Source organism: Actinia tenebrosa, unplaced genomic scaffold (assembly GCF_029948245.1).
Source record: "Actinia tenebrosa isolate PJP-AT-01 unplaced genomic scaffold, QUT_ActTen_1.0 PGA_scaffold0__85_contigs__length_37466705, whole genome shotgun sequence".
In the NCBI taxonomy this organism is placed as follows: domain Eukaryota; kingdom Metazoa; phylum Cnidaria; class Anthozoa; order Actiniaria; family Actiniidae; genus Actinia; species Actinia tenebrosa.
In genome coordinates this window covers 468,148-491,434 of record NW_028292569.1, presented here as the reverse complement: position 1 = coordinate 491,434, position 23,287 = coordinate 468,148, and the positions used below count along the sequence as shown (strand labels likewise).

The window sequence follows — 23,287 nt, the reverse complement described above, 5'->3', positions numbered from 1 at the left end:
GTGAAAGCCACTCTCACTCTTAATACGATTCATCGGGTTTTTTTCAGGATGAGTTTATTTATAGGTGAATATGAGTAAGGTGATCTTGGTAGCTATCTAGGACAGGTGGTGACTTGTTTGTGAGTGAAGATTGAAGAATAGAGGCAGGCTATTTATATCCGATGCGATTGTGTTTTTTCATGTGCTCGGGACATTTGCGGTAGAGATAGTGATCGGAAATTAAAAGCGCTTCGATTAACTGTAGCAAAAAGGCTTGGAGGTCAATGAACTACATAGAAAACCCTTGAAAATAGACCAACATGAAATGGCACATACTTAGCTGTTTGGTCGTACCAAAAAATTGAAATACTTGAAAAAGAAAAATTCATACCAATAAATTATGGAGTGAATGTTCATCAGTGACTCAATTATTTCTCAAACGAAAGGAAAAGAAAGGAAGAAAGAAATATGGAAAAGAAGTATTACTTAATGAATGAAAACGTGGTCAAACGGATTCATTTTCGTTGATATTTATTTTCTAAACATAGGACAATAAGAATTTATCATCAGAAAAGCCTGTCAATTGTTTTGTTAATGCAATTTTTTTGGTCAATGAAAGAACACAAACACACACTCAATAAAGATTGATTTAAAAAAACAGAGTGTTTATCGAAGATTAGTCTAATTTGAAGACAAGAAAAGTTTGTAGCTCTTGTCTGCGTTGATTCATCTGGGAAAATAAACTGAGAAAGTTCTGAGGAGGTACATAGTTGTCAAACGTAAATATAATTTTTAATCGGCCTTGTTTATCGTGGAACCACAAATCAATAGCGTGGGTTTTTGAGACACCAAAATAGCTGACCAACTCGATGAACTCACTTTTTTTTTGTGATTGATTGGAAGTGGTTGAAAAGATAGTAGCACTTTGTGGTAGCAGTCGTATATGGGAAAAAAATAACTGAGCATCATCCAACATGGCTGCCACTTTTATTCCCTTATGAATGATTACAAACCACCTATAGTGAACATCATCCAACATGGCTGCCAATTTTTATTCCCTTAGGAATGATTACAAACCACCTATAGTGAACATCATCCAACATGGCTGCCACTTTTATTCCCTTAGGAATGATTACAAACCACCTATAGTGAACATCATCCAACATGGCTGCCACATTTATTCTCTTAGGAATGATTACAAACCACCTATAGTGAACAATATCCAACATGGCTGCCACTTTTATTCCCTTAGTAGTGATTATGACCCACTTAAATATTGAACATCGTCCAACATGGCTGCCATTTTTACTTCTAAAAATGGAATGAAGCTAAACTACGACTAACGGAATGAATTTTTGAAAACTAAACGTGACTAAATTGTTCAAAGCACTGAACTGATACTCGGAGGAAATCAGCTTGAGACGTGCCCTCTAGGCATGGGAAGATGACAGCTGAAGAAATTTGGTGCCATGACAGGATTTTTCACTAGGACTTTTGGAATGCGTTTTCTGAGAGCCTTGACCACAATCTTAAAAGATGGTTTCTTCTTTAGGTACTTAATATATGCCTGTAAGCAAAGCCACTCTACCTCGTTTTTACTGACTCCAAAGACGTGTCGTCTCGATGGTTTCTTTAGTTCTTTCAGCGACAGCTTTTTAAACTTCAGCTCGGCTTGAGCACAAAAGAACAGAGGTAATGCGAGGATCACTCGCATGCAAAGCGAAGGGTTCTCTTCAATTTTTCGACCTAAAAAAGTATTCAAAATATGGAGAAATAGATTGAGATTTCGTACCAAACTTAGCCATCGGGGTATAGATTCAGGTTCATAGATTTAAACAAAGGATTTTCCCCAGCTTTTTTCTATTTCCTTCTATTTCCTTCTGTTAACTTGGACCGGAAAGGGATAGTCAGCATGGCCAATGCAGTAATGGCTATTGTTTTATAGTCGTGTGAAATGTAACGACTGAAAAGCAAATAAGCTTGTCCCCGACTGCATGATAGTATGATAGTACGACAACTGAACCGCAAGTCTAATGATTTTGAGATGAGTTCTTAGGCGGGTGGGTGGTCGTAGTTAACTTAAAACCTATCAGTCGCGCACGTATTTCCTTTTTTTCCTTTCTTTCTTCCTTTCTTTCTTCATTCGTTCGCTTGTTCCTTCACTCCCATTCATATATATATATATATATTTTTGGCGTCCATTCAAGTTTCTGTTCATTCTTTCATTCGTTTATCCATTCTTTGCATTCTTTTACTGGTTCGTTTGTTGCTCGTCCACCCACCCACCCATTCATTTATTCATTCGTCCATCGCTTCAATTCAACCAACAGGGCAGCTACTAAACAATAAACTTGTCCCTCCCCAGCCTATCCCGTACACAGGAACCCCAGTCGTTAGGAACTCACCCTTAGGGAAGCCACGACAATAGTTGTAAAACTTGCATGCAGACCAAAAGAATGCCTCGAAAATGTTGGACCAGACGGTGGAGCGGCTGTTAATTTCAGTGTCCAGGAGAAGAGGATGGCTCTTGTTTAAAAGACTATACCTGAATAAATCAAACAGACGCTTGACCCATAAAGAAAGAAAGAAAAGAAAATGAGATAAGAAGAAGCAAAGAAGAAAGAAAGAAAGAAAAGAAAGAAAAAAAAGAACAAAAACGAAATAGACGAACTCACAGTACCTACACTGCCTACCGTCCCTAGACTTCCGCCTGCCGTCTTCTTACTTCATTACTCACATTCATTACGAAATGGAATCTAACTGTTACAATTTCCACAAAAAGGCTCTTCATCTCCCGAATTCCAATTGGAATTTAATAATAAATATATAATAATAATAAAATAATAAAATATAAAACGGAATTGAACAGTGACATTTTCGCAGAATGGCTAGTCATCCATTGAAATTTAATTGGAATCAAACAAAGAATCTTATTCTGAAGAGAATGACACGTGGTCTAAGTAATGTTTAATAAACGAGCAGGAGTGTTTTATCGGGTATAAAACACGAGGCGCAGCCGAGTGGTTTTAGACCCGATAAAACACGATCTGCGAGATTATTGAACGGCTTAGAAAACTTATGATGTTTGTTCTCATTGTGTACCGATTTTTTTACGAAATGAACCAAGTTTGATAGAGAAAATCCAAGTTAAAGTTTATGCAAATGAAGACGAATCTTTATCAGATATAAAATCACCTTCATGGTCATGATTTCTATTGTGTTTTCTTCATGAATTATTAATGAGTTTTCTAATATAGGAAAACATTACGCCAAAGGTAAATAGGTCTATTTCGCCTGCTGTGTTCATAGCAAAAATAACCTATTTATATCTTATACAGCGGCATATACAAAGGTATCACGAACGACTTAATTTTTCGCCAAACATTAATAGGGATGGGTATATTAAAATTTAAAAATTATAAAATCCAAAGAAATGCCGTTTTTTACCTTAGCTTTTCAAGGAGACTGCGACCAGGATGATAATGGAGATTTCTCAACACGGTATTCCTGTGTTTGTCTATCGAGAGAAGTTGAAAACACCATCCATACATTCAATATTACTAAAAGGAATAGCGAATAATAAACTAATCTGTGTGAACTATCGCTTCTCTTTCATCATATCCTCACCGACACACAGAATAATAACGTTAACGATGTTAAGTGAACGCGGGAACTAAGAAAAAGAGACTGTTATGTCTTAGTGGTTAGTTTGCTATTTTCAATAATGAAATTACGGCCAATACTTAAGTTCCTGTTCGGCTCCTCGTTACTCGTTTACGGCAAACGCTAAACGTCAGTTGACAAGCAGAATTAGTGAAAAAGGATCAAAACAAATTCTCAAAATGGTAGAGAAATAAAAGAATACTTGTCCTTGGTGAGGTTTGCCAAATGTAAAGTGAAATGCAAAAAAAAAAAAAAAAAAAACGACGAAAACGAGGTCACGCCTGCTTTTTGCGGGAAGGAATAAAGAATATTTAATTTGTCTAATTTGCTGACTATAAGCGGCTTGGGGTGTTATGAAGGATTCAAAAGACCTGGGGGAAATGTACTGCGCATGTGTTAGGAATTGGCGGGGAAATCGCGGATGCCATCAGAGAGTAATGGATGCACTTTAAGTTGTCGAGTTTCATATTGTTACGTGGAAGGACTGGGTCGAAACTGGACAGATCCAATGTATATTTATATTTCACAGTCATTTTTGTTCATTCGGTCTAAATCTGGCTACACTTTGTTGTTCTCAATTGTATTATACAAGTATAATATATTTTTATGCAGCCTGGTCAACAGTTTTCCAGTCTCCCCAGTCCTCCCGCTCGATATAAAACTCGGCAACAAAAGTTGATCTTAGGAAATGGACTTTTGTCGACTTTCCCACAATTCTTTACGACATGCATTCCAATTTTCCATTAAACTTCATCAAATGACAACAACAAGAGTGTTCACGAACCTTCGTATCTTGAGAAGTCCAGTTTGGTTTCCAAAGAATCCGGGTGAATGAGAAAGCCACACCAAGGGAAAGGCTCGTCTCGACCGACGCAACGCACTGGGATCCCATCACTATCTGTCGTCTCATAGTTAGCCAGTGTCTTCCTGGAGGTGATTTGGCAGCCATAGTCAGGTATCCCAGCATGCATGGTGCGCAGAAATGTGTCCGCGAGGGCTCGGTTGGGCGATAGGAATAAAAAGTCATCCACCCAACGCATCAAGAGGGACAATTCGTCTTGTATAACTTGTTGCAGGTAGCGCTTTTCCATGTGGGAGTAGAAATAGCTGCAGAGGTATGTTGAAAGAATGGAGCCTTGCGCAATTCCTTGAATGATAGAGATATTACGTCACAGTCCTTTTCTGAGATAGCGAACATGGTGCATTGTGGTCTAGGTTCGGTACAAACAACACCATATAAGGCATGATGGACAAAAAATGTTTGTACCCAAGCTAGAAAACAATGCGTCCTGTTTATCGAACTCAGAAAATGCCTATGGCATTTTTTCAAAAAATGGAAAAAATCATCTAAGGCCTATGACGAAAATTGAAAAACTAAACTAAAAAGAATGTGGAAGAGTGAAAGGCAAGAGGCGAGTGCACAACGCCTACACCACTCTTAAATCCTCCACCCCCAATGTAATACTGCATGATATCGATTTATAGGATAAAACTAACCTTGAACTTGCTTGTAGAATTTACTGCCAATCTTGACGATGTTATCGAAGAGATGTCTTCTCAGCAGAGCAAGGATGTTCTCTCTATCTTCACAGTTGTAATAAACTTGATCGACAAAGATCACGTTGTTGAGATTATTTTCCTGGAACGAACAGAAATCCCTTATCTAATCGCTGTTGCTGCTGCAACTGTCATTGCTGCTGCTGCTTTTGTTGCTGTTGCTGCTGTTGTTGCTGCTGCTGCTGTTGTTGCTGCTGTTGTTGCTGCTGTTGTTGCTGCTGTTGTTGCTGCTGTTGTTGCTGTTGTTGCTGCTGTTGTTGCTGTTGCTGTTGTTGTTGTTGCTGTTGCTGTTGTTGCTGCTGTTGTTGCTACTGTTGTTGCTGCTGTTGTTGCTACTGTGGTTGCTGCTGTTGTTGCTACTGTGGTTGCTGCTGTTGTTGCTGCTGCTGCTGCTGTTGTTGTTGATGTTGCTATTGCTGTTGTTGCTGCTGTTGTTGCTGCTGTTGTTGCTGCTGTTGTTGCTGCTGTTGTTGCTACTGTTGTTGCTGCTGTTGTTGCTACTGTGGTTGCTGTTGTTGTTGCTGCTGTTGTTGCTGCTGTTGTTGCTGCTGTTGTTGCTGCTGTTGTTGCTACTGTGGTTGCTGCTGTGGTTGCTGCTGTTGTTGCTACTGTGGTTGCTTGCTGTGGTTGTTACTATCGTTGTTGTTGTTGTTGTTGCTTCTGCTGCTACTGCAGTTACTATTGTTGCTGCTGCTGCTTCTATATTACCTGAATCATATCTTCAAGAAACTGCTTAAAAGATCTGCAATCTTCTCCACCATCAACTTTCTTGCTAAACACCTTCCTCGCCATGTTGTTCACACTTTTAATCGCCACAAATCTACGCACGATGTACTCTTCCTCTTCAAACACTCCTTCCATGATACCATACAACTTATGCAATGGAATGCTATCAAAACACTTATTGATGTCCACATGTACCATGTACAAGCTCCTCTCGTCGTGGCGTCCTTTCCTCTTCAAATGAAACGCTCTCAGAGCTTGATACACACCATCGTTTCCAAACACCGTCGACTCTGAGCGAGGTGGCTCCCTACTTTTCTCAAATTTGATGATTTCGAACAGGTTCCTTAATCTGGAGTTGATCGACGCCTGGATTTTATTATTAGCGTTGCTAGAATGTTGGTGCTTCATATTGATAATAGGTCGAACATTCTGCGCTTTGGGTAGAAATCGCATATAAGAATATCCAAGTGACGAATTTGAACTTAAGATTTCTGTTGCCTCATCTTTGGAAAGTGGTTTCAATAGTTCACTCTTCATGGAAGCCACTCCAAAATCGTTGATGATCTTCCACACTGGTTTACGATAGAAATAAATTTCTCTAGTTTGGCCAGCATTTTCGGTTATGTAGAAAAAGCTCTTGAGGATTACCATGATGTAGCGTCTGACCAACCACCAAACCCACTTGTACAGCACTTCTCGTTGCTTCTCGGACTCACTCAACGGGATGCCTTTGTCTCTACCTGCATCGCATCTTAACCACTTGCATTCTCTTATCTTGATTCCATTGACCATCTGACCTAATGAGTACTTTTCTCCCTTGTTTAGATTGATCAAGCTTTTTAGATTGTTGTAAAAGGCTTTCTTGTTTTGAGGCGAACCCCAGAGCTCCTTGGGAATGACACGGTTACAAACTGCAACCACAAAACGAACAACCTTAAATAAAAATAAAAAATAAAAAGCATTTTTAGTTTTAGTCAGACTTTCGTTTGTTTAAGAATGCAAAAAAAATTTACAAATCTAAAAGAAAATTTACCTGAAAACGTGGAATAAAGTTCTGTACAGCTCGATCGTACTTTTCCTGCTTTGATTCCGACACTTTTCTTCCTGGAACACTTTTATTTTCTAAATTAGATTTCTTCTCGTGATTCTCCTGAATTTTTCCATCTTTACTCTGGTTTTTATCCTCCTCTCTTCCTTTCCTTTCATCCTGACTTGGTCGAATTTGCAAAATTCCCACAACTTTTTCCTGGATCGTTACTCGTTTTTCCTGAAATCCAGCTTGTTTTTTCTCAACTTGAACCAGTTTTTCCTGAATTCCAATCGGCTTTTCAGCCTGTTTTTCCTTTTCCTCGGATAGGTCAACCATACCTTTGCAATGATGTTTCAAAAGCGCATTGAAGCGGCATTTTTTGTGTCGTTTTAGCATTCTGTCAAACAATCCTTTTATTTTCACAAATCGTTTCGGTAAACGCAGGTTTTTCTTCTTCTTTTCGCCTTCCCTTCTGACCCCATTTTTCTTGGCAACAACTTTGACTTGTTTTGTTTTGTTGTGCAAAACGAATTCCCTTTCGATGAAGATATCCTCAATCAACTTGGTTGCTCCTCGTTTGCTTGCTGTAGTGGAAGACAGAATGTGACATTTTGGAAATCTGTTTCCGAGATTTGTAGAATACATCAAAGCGGGTTGAGGAAAGTAAAGTGTGAAAATCTTTGAACACAAATTTGAAGAAGTGTCCTTACGTTTACCATTTTTGGGTTTTTCAGAATTTAAATATCTTGGTTTCTTTGCGAAGGGTTCTTCAAAGCAGCTTGGCTTCTTTCTCTTCATCTTTTTCACCTTCTTGTTGCACCTTGGTTCCTTTAACTGGTCGTTCACTCCACAAAACTCCAATGTTTTTTGCTGTTGCATTAAAAGATGCCCAGCAATGGAATTCGTCCCTTGTACGACAATATTTTGAGGAATTTCTTCAGCAGTGCCAGAAAATTCCACCTGCAAAGGTGTCTCTTGCGTTCTTTGTCTTGAAAATGCTGTTTCTTGGGGTTCCTGCCCTTGTCTATTGTCTTCTTGCACAAAACTATGTTGTTCTACCATTAATAACTCAGATATTTCAGTTTCACAATCCATTTTTTCTAGTTCAGGTTCTTCTTCACCAGGTATGGTTTGGTGTGCCACTGGTTCCTGTGAATCCATTTGTTCAGCAAGTACCATATTTTGTCTAAAATCTTGTTCCAAGGGTTTATCCTGTCTTACTGGTAGTGATGGAAAGACAGCTTCTTGCAACATCCTATCTTGTATAGTTTCCTTGGGCATGTTCGCATCATCTGGCATTTCTTGCGTGGTTGAGGATAACTCATCTTCTTGTTCCCCATGCCGTATGCATTCTAGGTTGTACATAGGGTACCCGGCTACCTGCATGTAACATTGATTCTTGACCATCACAAACAAGCTCACGTCCTTCAACAAATGAATCATAAGATCATCCCCTATGCGCTTGTGAAGTGCCTGCCAACACTTTGACGAAAGAAAATCAACAGCAGAATTAGGATATTTGTTGACGACAGTCGCCGTAGATGATGCACACCCTGTACTATTGTTCCTATCCCTCACTAACTGGTATCCAATCGAAACAATATTTCCTGCACTTCCAATTAACGAATGACATGAAATTTCTATTACTCTCTGCAGCACGTCCCTCATGTGACAACCCTCTCTGACACTTGGAGTAAAACAACGCAAGTCTACTTCAATGTCATGGTAACATACAATAGTCTGTTTCAGCATGTCGTTATAGGCTTTTGGGTCATTGGGACAATGAAGTCTGTCTTTGACGGCAGATAAATAATCAAGTAGAGTACGCTGTTTTGGGTAAAAGGTGGCAAAGAGTTCCCGTGGCTTCATGTTTTATGTCATTGAAGGAAAAAAATACTTGATTAATAAAAAAATAGGTACAGTTCTTTGCTTTCACTTCATTTTTCCTTTCTCCTTTGTCCATGTTGTGAAGTTTTTCTTCCATCCCTTAAATTTAAATATAGAGCAAAAGACCCTTTCAGCTTGTGAGAATTTTTTTTTGTTTGAGAATAATAATAATAATTTTTGTTTATTTGAGTCTTATACATATTCATTTGTCTTTTCATGTGCACCCATTAAACAAAGAAATGATACTCTAGAGAATGACAATTACTGCCATGGAAAAAGATCATATTAAATTAAATAAAGAAAAATATATATATAATTTATCTGAAATATCAATTTATAAAGTTATATTTAACATCCAACATGTATTTGTACGTGGGTGATAAGCATCGTGCACCAACAATTAATAAACAAATTCAAAGGGTTTTGTGGGAAATACTAGTCGTTAGTCAAACAAAGAGCAGGTAATACGAAAATAAAACAAATATCTAAAACAAATACCTTGAATTTGCCAACCACATCGTATAAAACCACGCTAAAACATCCTTAAACCACAGACAACAAACAACTTTAAAATACAAACTTAACAACTAACTTGATTTTAATTCCAGGTCAGCGGAGAGCACTAAAAGGCGGTAAAACATGGCGGAAGCACGACGCGTTTCATTATCTCTTCAAATATTCCTAATTTTTGTATCTTTTAGCCGGGTTTTTAGTGAAAGCATAAGCCTTGGAGGCAGATGGACAGCTAATAATGCCAATAAGAGTGTTTCTTTGTATGGTAATGTCCCAGGGTCGGTTCATATGGCTTTGTTTGAGAACGGTACCATTGAAGACCCTTACTTCCGGTTTAATGACGTCAAATATCGATGGATTGCCTACGATAACTGGACTTATACTAGGACATTTGAAGGTAAGAAAGATAGTTTTGATTCAATTCATCTTAGAAAATATGTTTTGTTTTATTAGGACGCGTTGAAAGCTTGTTTTTAGGCTCATGATGTTTGGTGCACCACAGGTAGCCCAATCGTTATTTTTCGTTTTGCTTACTAGTATATCTGTAATGATATAATATAACATTGATACAGCTGTAAAAAGATAGGTCATAGACCTGCCTTTATATTGTCATAATGGTGCCGTGTCAGAGAATTTTCAGTATCTAGATTAATAATGATCTGCAATGTGATTGGTTCAATGGATGTTGTCATTTCCTAAGTGTGACAGTATACACCATACCAAAATATGCTATATTGATCGTCAATTAAATTTTGGGCTATTTCATAGCTTAAATAACACCATTGCTTTGTCCTATATTTAGATGGGACTTGATTAAATTATTCTGGTGATGTTGATAATGATGATGATGATGATGATGAACAATAACATATATAAATTTGTATTTTTTGGGGTTCCTGTGGCAGCCTGTGATATTTTTGTCACTTGGGCTTCATGTAATATTTTTTAGTCTGTTGGGCTACCTATGGTTTTATATATCTTCCTAATTCTTTCCTTTGTAGTTAACAAGAGTATCATTTCACGAAGTAAAATCATCCTTGTATGCGATGGCTTAGATACAGTGTCAACAGTTTCCATAAATGACCAAGTTGTCGGCCATTCTGACAACATGTTTTTGAGATACATATTTGACGTCAAGAATGCTATCAAAGCAGGAACAAACACCATTCAAGTCAGATTTACGTCAGCTATTCAGTATGCTAAAAGAAAGAGTCAAGAATATGGATATGATGTGCCGCCAAATTGTTCTGTTCCTGTTCAGCGTGGAGAATGCCACAGAAATTTTATCAGAAAAGAGCAAAGTTCATTCAGTTGGGTAAGGTTTCAAAATCACTGGTTTTACCGGTTACGATGTAGTTACCAGTAATGATGTTAACAATAACCAATCAGTAGAGAGCAGAATCAGTTGACCATTAAAAGTCCATGGGATTTCATGAATGATTTGCTCTTAAGTGACGCTAAACCTGTGTTTGAGTTATGATATACAGTGGTATTTACAGAATGAGAAAAGGGACTATTGATTTAAATTTTTTGTCTCTTTTAGGACTGGGGACCAGCATTTGCACCTCAAGGAATATGGTAAGGACAGTGGTTGCCCTGATGCTCTTTTAGTGCCAGAATACCCACCAAAATTCACTAATGTGCTTTGCACAATGAGTCAATCACTCTCTGATTCCTTCTCCCCTTCCCACTCTTTCGCATGGATCAAGGTGCTCTTATGCAGTCAGTGGGTTCCAGCGGCAGCCCCAGGGGAGTAAAAAATGGGAGGGGGTATATAAGTGTTTCATGTATATGTTATTGCACGTATGTAAATTTATATTTGACTAACTGGTGTCAACAGGAAAAACATCAGTGTACAAGCCTATGACACTGCAGTTATAAGGAATGTCAAGGTATCGACACAGAGGAAAGGTAACTTGAAAAAATCCCTTTCTTGAATGTGTAGGAAGAATTTGCAGTTCTTGATAATTTTATATTAATTCAAAAATTTGTATTTTGTATATACAAGGCTCAGATCCTAGCAGTCCTTGGGAACTAGACTTGACAGTGACACTTGATGCAGCTCAACAAAACGTCAAGGGAAACATTTTTGTCAGTATTCCAGAAATCCCCTTCACAAAAACACTTAAAGTTGATCTAAAAGATGCTGGAAATCAAAACATCCATGTTGGAAGATTTGAATTTTCAACAGCTCAAGTGAAGACCTGGTGGCCAAGAGGATATGGAGACCAGGCTTTGTATACTACGAAGGTGAGTTGATGAAAGCAGGGATTGGTTGCTCAGAGGGAGGAAGACTGGAAAACCTGGAAAACCTAGGAAAAAACCCTCAAAGCACAAAAGAGAACCAAGAAGAAGCCCTAGATCTACTATGCTAGGCTGGCGAAGTAAGACGGGGTGCATTGGCATGCAGTGCACTGATCACTATGCCCTTTTAGAATGAAGTTAGCATGCACTTACCCAATCTTGATACATTGGTATGCTAGCGCACTGATCACTATGCTTCACAGCATGAAGTTAGCATGCGCTTACCCAATCTTGATACATTGGCATGCTAGCGCACTGATCACTATGCTTCTCAGCATGAAGTTAGCATGAACTTACCCAGTCTAAGTGCATTGACATGTAGCGCACTGATCACTATGCTTCGCAGCATGAAGTTAGCGTGCACTTACCCAGTCTAAGTGCATTGGCATGCAGCGCACTGATCACTATGCTTCGCAGCATGAAGTTAGCATGCACTTACCCAATCTTGATACATTGGCATGCAGTGCACTGATCACTATGGTTCGCAGCATAAAGTTAGCATGCACTTACCCTAGTCTAAGTGCATTGGCATGCAGCACACTGATCACTATGCTTCGCAACATGAAGTTAGCATGCACTTGATGCATTTGATATCATGACATTTGAAAAATCACATTAATTTATCAATTACAAAACATACACGATAATTTCTCATCTTTCTTTCCAGAGGCTCATAACAAAAACCTTTGACACTTTTCTTGTGCATCAAATTTAATCAGCAATCAGACATTGTTAAGACATTAAGGATTTAGCTTGTAGTTTACACAAAAGTGTAAGAATAATGGGTATATTTAGTCGGAGGGGTGGGATATTACCGTAAATTAGATAATTGTAAATATCATATAGGGGTTGTTTTAAGGGTTGGAAACATGGGATAAGATTTTTATTGGTTTTATAGGGTTCTAGATAGGTGTCCCCAATTAGTTTATTTAAATAAGCTAGAACGACATGACACAGTAATAAAGTTTATTATTATTATTATTGTGAATGGAACTAGCCCTAACAGCAAAAGCAGAAGAGTGGGGTATTTTAAGTAAGGTTTCTCGTTCTACAGTTTGTTTTTGAGGGAGAGGACTCTGATGGCTCTCAGGAACATTCATCGTTCACAACCAAAACTGGTTTCAGAGAAGTCAGGCTTGTTCAACCACTGATCAAAGGAGCTCAAGGTGATTTTAAAACCTCGTGATGGAATGAAATTAAAGAAGTAGAATCATTTAATAATTTGTTTCTGGAACTGTGCATTGTGGAAACAAAGGAATTCATTTGATCCCTCCAAAGGACTCATTTTTGACCCCAAAACAACACCTTCAAAAGAGTCATTTTGACTCTTCATTCAACCGATCCTTTGTGAAGACTCCTTGGGATCAAAAAAAACCCTTTGTATTGACAGTGTGGTGCATTTAAGTGATAGGGACTTCATTTTCTCTCTTCCTTAGGTCTTGGATTCCACTTCGAAATCAACAGACTTCCCATCTTTTTGAAAGGAGCAAACTGGATTCCAGCAGGTTTGTTTTTAGTAACAATGGGGTGGTCTACGCCCTGTTACGTACATCGCGAAAACTTTGGGCGTGACTTTACGTGTGCCTAACCGCATTGCAAAGCAATTTCCACGAGGGGCGTTTTATTATATGATGAAACTTTTGAGTGAACTTCTCTCATGGCACAAGTTTCACTTGCAAGAGTTAAGGCGCGATTACACTAATCAATTTTCTCTGCAGCTTGTTTCGCATCGGCGCTGTGACAGAAGTTGCATGGAGCATTGCAGCGTGTAACCTACAGCGCAATTTGAAGAAATGTTGCGAGACAAGTTGCAGTAATCGTTGCAAAAAGTGGAATTTGTTTTTCCTTTTGGCAACGATTGCGTGAGTCTCCGTTGCACCGCGTATACACTCTTGCAACTTGGGTCGCAACACAGAATCGAGCCCCCCTTATTAAATGGTCCTGCCTTTCTTACAACTTTATTACAAAGGATTTTTTCCACCATGCGAATATAAATGTATTGTATAATTTTGAATTTAAAATTTCTGTTATAGATTCATTTGAGGATCGCGTCAATGCATCTGTTTTAAGAAATTTACTGCAATCTGCGGCAGATGCGAATATGAATGTTATCAGGAACTGGGGTGGAGGGATTTATCAGCATGATGTGTTTTACTCGATTGCTGATGAGCTTGGGTGAGTTATGGCAATGCCTCTTCCGCAAGTAAAGATTTTTATCTTCCGTACCAGAAGTATTCCTTCCTTCCTTCCGTCTGTCCATCCTTCCTTCCGTCCATCCTTCTGTCCGTCCGTCCGTCCTTCCATCCGCACTTTCCTCCTTCTTTCGTTCTTCGTTCGTTCCCTCTTTTCCTTCGATCATTCGTTCCTTTTTTTCTTCTTACCCTCGTTTCCTCTGTCCTCCCTTTCTCTCTTCCTTCCTTCCTTCCTCCATTCCTTCCCTCCCTCCTTACTTTTCTTAAAGACACTTTAATTCCTTTTTTCTTGCGCGAAATGTTTTCTGTAAACCGCAGTAGTATAGCATCAATCGTTGGCTATTGTCAACGTTGTTTGCATCCTGTCGAGTCATTTAGTAGCTTTCTTTCACGTTATTTATAGGTTACTGGTTTGGGAAGAGTTCATGTTCGCGTGTTCTATGTACCCCACAAATAAGGAATTCCTGTTGAACGTCAAGGAGGAGGTGGTATTTCAGGTATTAAAAAATAACTGTTATAAATCTTGCGATCTGGTTGCTTGGGAGTGCGTGCCATATGAGAGCACACAGCACGTGCGCACTTTAAGTTGCGTCACTTCGCTATGCATTGTGCTTTTCCTAACATTTCTCTCTTTTTCTAACAACCCCCGTGTGCTTTATAACTGCACACAGCACGCGCGTTCGTTTTCTATTTCTTAAATAGAACATATAGAGAGAGTGATGAATCAGGCAAAAATACATATATAAACGTGCATGCCTATTAAGTAAGTAACAACACTATATCCAAGTTATTCTACGCGGCAGTGTAGCGACATCAATGTAACTCCATTGACGTCCATCTTTTACCGCCATAGATTGAGAGGTTGAATCACCATCCTTCAATCTTCGTGTGGAGCGGTAACAACGAGAACGAGATCGCCCTGGCCGAGAACTGGTGCGTATATCATCTTGCTATGAACCGCGAACGTTTAATTTGTGTGCGCTTTCGATTTTATGTAGTTTGAAAGATCTTCTGTTTTAAAGGTATCAAACTAATCCGAACAAAAGCCTGTACGTGGAGGACTACATTAAGGTCAGTACTGCTCGCTAAACAGTTTACATCACCTCTACACATAACATCCCTCTTCTCACAGAAGAAAAATCTTTCATTTTTTATTATTTATTATGATTCCCAATATCTTTAAATAGATGGACATATATATGTTTTTAATCGCAGTTGTACGTTGAGACCATTCGCACAACAGTCCAAGCAGAGGACAAGACTCGTCCTTTTATTGTTTCCTCGCCTTCAAATGGACTAGAAACCAAGAAAGAAGGCTGGGTATCTAAGTTACCCAATAGCCCTGATTGGGGCGATGGTATGTCACATCACACAAATCTCGCACATTTATTTTCTCGAGCAAGGAAAATTTCGCATGATAATGCGCATAATCTTTACTATACTTTTGCGCAATTCTAAACAAGCCTTCATTCAGTCCTTTATTCATGTTTTACAGTACATTTCTATAAGTACTACATGGACTGTTGGAATGTCAGTGGTCACCCAAATCCTCGGTTCGCCTCGGAATATGGTTTCCAGTCCTATCCTTCTTTCGAGACTCTCTCGGCTGTTTCTACCGAGGAAGATTGGGAATATAACAGTCCTTTCATGCTGCATAGACAACATCATGCAAATGGTATGTGGGATGGGAAATGGGGGGGGTGGGAAAATGAAATAAGGGAAAATGAGGAGGAAGGAGGGAAGTGTAAATTGCAAAGCCGTGAAGAGTGATAGGTTGAGAAAAAGTATAAACGAAAAAAGCCCTTCGATACGATATGCAGAGTGGGGAAAATCATATGTCGAAAGAAAGGAAAAGAGAACGATAAATGTGGAAAGTGCAGATCGATTGTAGATTGCGTAGAACGAGGGGAAAAAACGCGAAAGTAATGAAGAAAATTAGTGGGGAGGATGGAAGACGAAATAATAAACATGAAAACGAAGCATTCAAGCAAAGGCAAAACCGGATACTAGGATATCAGCCAAAAAGAGTACAGCAACAAACGATACAAAGAAAGACTGATATATAATTTTGAGTACACTATTAGACGCTTTCAAATCATTTCGTCCCAAAGGGAAAAATGGCAAAAAAAAATTCTGAATTTTTGGTTTGCTTTCAGGAAACAAAGAGATGATGGACCAGATTAAACGACACTTCAAGATACCTTCATTCTCCAACAAAACTAAAGAATTTATGAATACTTTGTTTCTTACACAGGTAAAGAAGAACTGGATGTGTGAATTTTTTTTTTTTTTCCTCTCAGAAAGTAAACAAAATTCCAGTTTTTTGAGCCATTTCTTTACTATCTAGAGAAAGAAAACACCCGTTTTGGCTCTTTTGACTTGAAGCTCACAAAGTCAGTTCAAAATTCTTATAGCATAAATAAATTATCTCTGTGAGTGACGTTGAAGCCTCTAAAATGTTTCAAGACCTCACTTCAGATAAATAGATTTTTTTCTCTAACAAATCCGTAATTTACTTCTCCAGTTCATAGATAACTTGTTTTAGAAAACTAAATTCTAATTTTCTGCGCCATTTCTTTACTATTTAGAGAATGAAAACACCCATTTTGGCACTCTTGACTTGAAGCTCACAAAGTCAGTTCAAAATTCTTATGGGATGAATAAATTATCTCTTTGAGTGACGTTGAAGCCTCTAAAATGTTTCAAGACCTCACTTCAGATAAATAGATATTTTTCTCTAACAAATCCGTAATTTACTTCTCCAGTTAATTGATCAATTGTTTTAGAAAACTAAATTCTAATTTTCTCGGCAGTTTCTTTACTATTTAGAGAAAGAAAACATCCATTTCTGCACTTTTGACTTGAAGCTCGCAAAGTCAGTTCAAAATTCATATGGCATGAATAAATTATTTCTGTGAGTGACGTTGAAGCCTCTAAAATGTTTCAAGACCTCACTTCAGATAAATAGACTTTTTTCTCTAGGAAATCCGTAATTTACTTCTCCAGTTCATAGATAACTTGTTTTAGAAAACTAAATTCTAATTTTCTGCGCCATTTCTTTACTATCTAGAGAAAGAAAACACCCATTTTGGCACTTTTGACTTGAAGCTCACAAAGTCAGTTCAAAATTCTTATGGGAAGAATAAATTATCTCTGTGAGTGACGTTGAAGCCTCTAAAATGTTTCAAGACCTCACTTCAGATATAATAGATTTTTTTCTAGAAGAAATCCGTAATTTACTTCTCCAGTTAATTGATCAATTGTTTTAGAAAACTAAATTCTAATTTTCTCGGCAGTTTCTTTACTATTTAGAGAAAGAAAACATCCATTTCTGCACTTTTGACTTGAAGCTCGCAAAGTCAGTTCAAAATTCATATGGGATGAATAAATTATCTCTGTGAGTGACGTTGAAGCCTCTAAAATGTTTCAAGACCTCACTTCAGATAAATAGACTTTTTTCTCTAGGAAATCCGTAATTTACTTCTCCAGTTCATAGATAGCTTGTTTTAGAAAACTAAATTCTAATTTTCTGCGCCATTTCTTTACTATTTAGAGAAAGAAAACACCCATTTTGGCACTTTTGACTTGAAACTCACAAAGACAGTTCAAAATTCTTATGGGATGAATAAATTATCTCTGTGAGTGACGTTGAAGCCTCTAAAATGTTTCAAGACCTCACTTCAGATAAATAGATTTTTTTCTCTAACAAATCCGTAATTTACTTCTCCAGTTCATAGAAAACTTGTTTTAGAAAACTAAATCCTAATTTTTTTAGGCCATTATTTTACTATTTAGAGAAAGAAAACACATGTCTTGGCACTTTTGAATTGAAACTCACAAAGTCAGTTCAAAATTCTTATGGGATGAATAAATTATCTCTTTGAGTGACGTTGAAGCCTCTAAAATGTTTTAAGACCTCACTTCAGATAAATAGATATTTTTCTCTAACAAATCCGTAATTTACTTCTCCAGTTCATAGATAACTTGTTTTAGAAAACTAAATTCTAATTTTCTGGGCCATTTCTTTACTATCTAGAGAAAGAAAACACCCGTTTTGGCACTTTTGACTTGAAACTCACAAAGTCAGTTCAAAATTCTTATGGGATGAATAAATTATCTCTGTGAGTGACGTTGAAGCCTCTAAAATGTTTCAAGACCTCACTTCAGATAAATAGATTTTTTTCTCTAGGAAATCCGTAATTTACTTCTCCAGTTCATAGATAGCTTGTTTTAGAAAACTAAATTCTAATTTTCTGGGCCATTTCTTTACTATTTAGAGAAAGAAAACACCCATTTTGGCACTTTTGACTTGAAGCTCACAAAGTCAGTTCAAAATTCTTATGGGATGAATAAATTATCTCTTTGAGTGACGTTGAAGCCTCTAAAATGTTTCAAGACCTCACTTCAGATAAATAAATTTTTTTCTCTAACAAATCCGTAATTTACTTCTCCAGTTCATAGATAACTTGTTTTAGAAAACTAAATTCTAATTTTCTGGACCATTTTTTTTTTTTTTACTATTTAGAGAAAGAAAACACCCATTTTGGCACTTTTGACTTGAAGCTCACAAGTTTGTTCAAAATTCTTATGGGATGAATAAATTATCTCTTTGAGTGACGTTGAAGCCACTAAAATGTTTGGTTTATGTTTCTGGGCCATTTCTTTACTATTTAAAAAAAGAAAACACACGTTTTGGCATATTTAACTTAGTCGAAGTGACGCGTCCACAGCCCCAAAATGCAATCCTGGGTGGTTCAGCCGCATTCTTCACCTCTCGTTTGTGTCTTAGGTTGCTCAAGCAATGTGTATAAAAGCAGAATCTGAGCACTACAGACGATTACAAAGCCAACTTATCAAGGTAATGAAACTTCTCTCTCTAATCTTATCATCATCATCCTCAACACCAACAACATGATCATCATCCTGTGTCACCGCTTATCAATGTATCATCGTTATTGTAATATTATTATCATGCATGTAAGATATTATAATATATCATTATCTTTGCTTTAAATTTTTTTAAAATTTCATTTCATTTTTCAATTCATTTATTTATGTTTTTTGCAAGGGTCAAGGAAGAACCATGGGAGCAATTTACTGGCAGTAAGTAACTTTGTCTGATCATATAACTAGTGCGTTCTTTTCAGTTTTGGGTTTTCAACCTTCCCTTCTTCTTGTAGACTTAACAGCATTTGGCAATCACCCTCCTGGTCGTCTTTGGAGTACGGAGGAAAATGGAAGGTAATCGATAGAAGAAAAAAAAGGCTTTAGTAGCATTAGTGACTATTTTTACTTCTTAAAGTTTTTGTTTCCCTTGTACTGTAGTCAGATGGGGTTGTCGAGATCGGTCGTATATACATTCTTCTATTTATTGATATATATATTTTTTTAGGTTCTACACTATTTTGCTAAAGACTTTTTCAGTCCAGTAATATCTTCTGTTTACGAACAAAACCAGTCACTACGTTTCTTTGTCGTATCCGACCTTCAAAAAGTAAGTTCAATAACAGTATTTCATTTGCCAAAGGAAGCCATTTAACTATGCGAAAACGATGTTCATAAGTCGAATGTATACAAATATATTAAAATATTGAATCTCTTCTTTCGTTTCATAGCCCATAGAAAATGGTGTCTTGACAATCTCAGTGCAAAAGTGGAGTTCCTTTAAGATTGTTCATCAAAGAAAAAAAAATTTTTCAGTTAAACCACAGAATTCGGTAAGTAAAATCCACTCGGACAAATCGTAGCGTATAAAAACTCTAAAATGGCTTCCCATCTAAACCAGTAACAAATTGAGTCTTTCAGTGTTCAAAAAAATAAATTTTCGCTTCCAAGTACGACACCCTTTTAAACTTTCACTGAAACAACTATATAAAACTATTTTTTTATATCGTTTTTAGTTGTTGGTATTATCTACGCCAGTTACAACGATGTTGAAGGAGAGCTCGTGTCCAAGTCGAGAGGAATGCTTCTTAACCTTGACACTGGAAGACGAAAGCACGCATAAAACGTTGGGGCCAATTAATATATTTTATCTTGCAAGTCTATCAAAAGCAATTGGGTTACAAAATCCAAAACTCAAGGTTTGAAATGTTTGTGGGATTTTATTTCTTTGTTTTCAAACCTTCTAATTCATTCAAGGTTTTCTTGTTTAGGTAACGAATGTAAAACAAGCTTCAAAGAGTGAGATAGTTTTCGACGTCTTTGCCAAGTTTCCAACACCTTTTGTATGGCTTTCTTCAGGAGCACTTAAAGGCCGATTCTCGGAAAATGGGTTTTTGCAAACAAGGAACGCGAAAACTGTGAGTAAATAAAAGGAAAACCGTAAATAAATTGTATGGTTGGAACACTCGTAAGCCAGTCGCAATCCAGTGTATTACTGCACGTTTATCATAGAAAATACCTAATCTTTTTTGTCTGTTTACTTTATCTTATTTTTTTCTGCTTCTTCTTTCTGCTAGGTTGTATTTTATCCCTGGGAAGAAGCAACAATAAAGTTATTCAAAGATTCTATCAAAGTTACATCACTTTACGATACTTCCTTATACTGAAGACATCACATTGGTACCGCGACGGGATAGTCAAAAAAAAATAAAAAGAACTAAAAGGCATCTCCTCTCGTTCAGTGCATGTGTTTCATGAAGCCTTGAATACTACCTTCACAAGAATTAAAAAGACTTTTAAAGCAGAAAAAGGAGTCAATATTTTTAGAATTTTAAATGAAAGACAAGAAACAAAACAATGAAATGTTGTCTCCAAGCTGCAAACTAGCCACATTCCCTATAGCATTTTTAAAAATCCGGCCATTTCAGCGTTTCAGTAATCCCCTCAAAAATATAATTATAAATAAATAATAATAAGCAATTTATTACGGTGACACGGATATGTCCTCTTATCGAGAAGAGTAATGTACAAACTGTAATAGGAACATTTGATAAAATAAAGTAAGGAATGATTACACTAAAGAGTAGTAGCTAGCAGAGTAGGCTTTCCAAGGGATAACCTTACGGGAACTGATTTAGAGGAAGGGGTGAGATTACCCCGTCGGTATCCAGCACCTCTGAAGTGAAAACATAGTTTGCAAGTGTGCTAAAAAAATGTATATGTGTTTCTACGGACACCCACCCACCCCCGGGGGGGGGGGTACTACCACCCCAACTTGGGTAGGGGTGTGCCGCCAGGACCTCAAAACCCTGACCCTATCCCAGACCTAAAATTTTGATTTTACATACCCTACCCCAAACTAAAACTAAGAATTGTACACCCTATCCCAGACTAAAAGCCGGAAAATACGGTCTTACAAGCGATTGCAATCAATATTTACTAACGTTTTTATTGTTTTTGTGTCGGTAGAAAGCGTAGCCTATTCGCCAGACAAAAACGACCAAATCGTTAACCCTATCCCAGAATAAAATGACACCCTATCCCAGACAAAATGTCAAAAAATGATACCCTACCCCAGACCCAAAAGCAGAAAAACCATACCCTATAGGGCGGCACGTACCCGTTGAAACAACTTTTTAATGTAGGCAAAGCAAAAAATGCAAACTCCTGTCGAGCAAACGAAAAGGACTTATTTAATCACTTCAAGACGCTTAATAGCTCCCAGACATCTGCAGTAAATACTACGGAGACCTTAGAACAGTCGCAAAGTCAAGGGGAATTAGATTTTTCCATTACAGATCAAGAAGTATATGAAGTTCTAAGTAACCTAAAGAAACATAAAGCTCCCGGCCCTGATAATATTCCAAATGAGCTATTGATAACGGGAAAGGAAGCACTAAAAGGACACCTAACGGTAATTTTCAATAAAATCCTAGACAACGGAAAGTTTCCCTCTTCATGGAATCTAGGATATATTGTTCCATTGCATAAAAAGGACGATCCAACGAAAGCTGAAAATTACCGTGGAATAACACTCCTTTCTGCAATTGGCAAAGTTTTTACGGCAATACTTAACAAACGGCTCTATGATTACCTAACTACGAATAATATAATTAAACAGGAACAGGGTGGGTTTAGAAAAAAGCACGGAACAACAGATAGTATTTTTATTCTGAAATCCGTAATCGATAAATATGTTAAAAGTAAGCCACGGAAGAAAAATAATTTCCTTTTTTCCTGCTTCGTAGATTTTCAAAAAGCGTTTGACTGCATCCCAAGGAAAAAATTAATGGCAAAACTTGAAAATGTTGGTATAAGTGGAAATTTTCTAAGAGTGATACAATCGATGTACTCCACTGATCAATCAGCAATCAAAGTAAATGGACACATTTCTCCGACATTTTCCCGTTATATGGGTGTTAAACAAGGCTGTATGCTGAGCCCTACGTTATTTAATTTATATCTTCACGATCTGCCTGACTCATTAAATTCGTGTAACAACAATGATGTAATGTTGAATGGCAAACCGATTAGTACTCTTTTATATGCAGATGACCTGGTTCTGTTCTCTAAATCTGCTAAAGGGCTTCAGAAATATCTCGACAAGCTAGAGGCATTTTGTGAACAATCAGGCTTAACAGTTAATATAACAAAGACAAAAGTGATGGTTTTCAATAATACAGGGAAGACAATGAATAACTTCCAATTCTATTTGAACAAATCTAAACTAGAAAACGTTAAATCATATAAATATTTAGGATTAAATTTTACAACCTTTGGAAACTTTACGTTTGCAAAACAAGAATTAAAAAAAGCTGCATTAAAGGCACTATTTCAGATGAAAAAACAAATGGGTGAATTTTTCACATCCAATATCAAATTAACTATAAAACTGTTTGACTCGCTTGTTACACCAATACTTCTATACGCAAGTGAGATATGGGGTATCGAAACATTAAGCACCAAAGACCAAGAGCCCATGGAACTTGTTCATTTGAAATTTTGCAAAATGCTCCTCAAGGTGACAAAGAATGCTAGTAACCTTGCATGCAGAGCTGAGTTAGGAAGGTTTCCGCTAAAATGCAAAGCATGCAGTAGAAGCTTTAAATTCTGGCATAAAATTATAAAGTCGGAACTACACCCAAAAAAACTTTCAGCCGAAGTCTACCAAGATATTAAAAATGAAACTAAAAAAGCCTTTTGGAGCATAAAAATTAAAACTACTTTAGAACAACTCGGATTGGGGATAATTTGGATGAAACAAAATGAACTTTCTCCAAGATGGTATGAATATGGAAAAATAATAACCCAAAGAATATATGACATTGAGAGGCAAATTTTATGGAGTAATCTCCACAATGATGAAAGGAAAGACGACAGACATAAAAATAAACTCAGAGTCTTTCGTCAGTTCAAAACGGATTATAACTTTGAAGAATATTTAAGTCAAGTCACCAATATTAAGCACAGAGTGGCGCTTACAAAATTAAGAATTAGTAACCATAAGCTTGAAGTAGAAACGGGGAGGTATAAGAGGCCTTATCTCATTTAC

At 37.3% G+C, this 23,287-nt stretch overlaps 2 protein-coding genes across 2 annotated transcripts; one reads left to right on the top strand and one right to left on the bottom strand.

Moving 5' to 3' along the window:
* Positions 1-949: 949 nt before the first annotated feature.
* On the bottom strand, positions 950-9,487 carry LOC116305172 (telomerase reverse transcriptase). The gene is made up of 8 exons (XM_031715029.2): positions 9,341-9,487; positions 6,959-8,941; positions 5,908-6,858; positions 5,140-5,281; positions 4,427-4,789; positions 3,427-3,496; positions 2,385-2,524; positions 950-1,725 (listed from the first exon to the last, which is right to left on the bottom strand). Exons 2-8 carry the CDS (start codon positions 8,822-8,824, stop codon positions 1,391-1,393), a joined length of 3,867 nt encoding a protein of 1,288 aa, XP_031570889.2. The 5' UTR covers positions 8,825-8,941; positions 9,341-9,487; the 3' UTR covers positions 950-1,390.
* LOC116305173 (beta-mannosidase) lies at positions 9,364-20,824 on the top strand. The gene is made up of 22 exons (XM_031715030.2): positions 9,364-9,752; positions 10,357-10,670; positions 10,899-10,933; positions 11,196-11,266; positions 11,364-11,605; positions 12,714-12,825; positions 13,096-13,164; positions 13,693-13,834; positions 14,255-14,348; positions 14,705-14,784; positions 14,874-14,922; positions 15,067-15,208; positions 15,347-15,526; positions 16,008-16,105; positions 18,641-18,709; positions 18,920-18,954; positions 19,032-19,092; positions 19,244-19,345; positions 19,467-19,568; positions 19,752-19,934; positions 20,007-20,153; positions 20,313-20,824. Exons 1-22 carry the CDS (start codon positions 9,482-9,484, stop codon positions 20,400-20,402), a joined length of 2,688 nt encoding a protein of 895 aa, XP_031570890.1. The 5' UTR covers positions 9,364-9,481; the 3' UTR covers positions 20,403-20,824.
* Positions 20,825-23,287: the final 2,463 nt, after the last annotated feature.

What these genes read in the sequence shown, in the direction of transcription:
- LOC116305172 (XM_031715029.2), bottom strand. Translation starts at nt 8,824, where the DNA reads ATGAAGCCACGGGAACTCTTTGCCACCTTTTACCCAAAACAGCGTACT. An exon ending in GGACTTCTCAAGATACGAAG is followed by an intron (nt 3,497 to 4,426) that starts GTTCGTGAACAC and finishes TTCTCTCGATAG; the next exon opens with ACAAACACAGGAATACCGTG. An exon ending in AGTCTCCTTGAAAAGCTAAG is followed by an intron (nt 2,525 to 3,426) that starts GTAAAAAACGGC and finishes TGATTTATTCAG; the next exon opens with GTATAGTCTTTTAAACAAGA.
- LOC116305173 (XM_031715030.2), top strand. Translation starts at nt 9,482, where the DNA reads ATGGCGGAAGCACGACGCGTTTCATTATCTCTTCAAATATTCCTAATT. An exon ending in TAGACAACATCATGCAAATG is followed by an intron (nt 15,527 to 16,007) that starts GTATGTGGGATG and finishes GTTTGCTTTCAG; the next exon opens with GAAACAAAGAGATGATGGAC. An exon ending in ATGGGAGCAATTTACTGGCA is followed by an intron (nt 18,955 to 19,031) that starts GTAAGTAACTTT and finishes TTCTTCTTGTAG; the next exon opens with ACTTAACAGCATTTGGCAAT.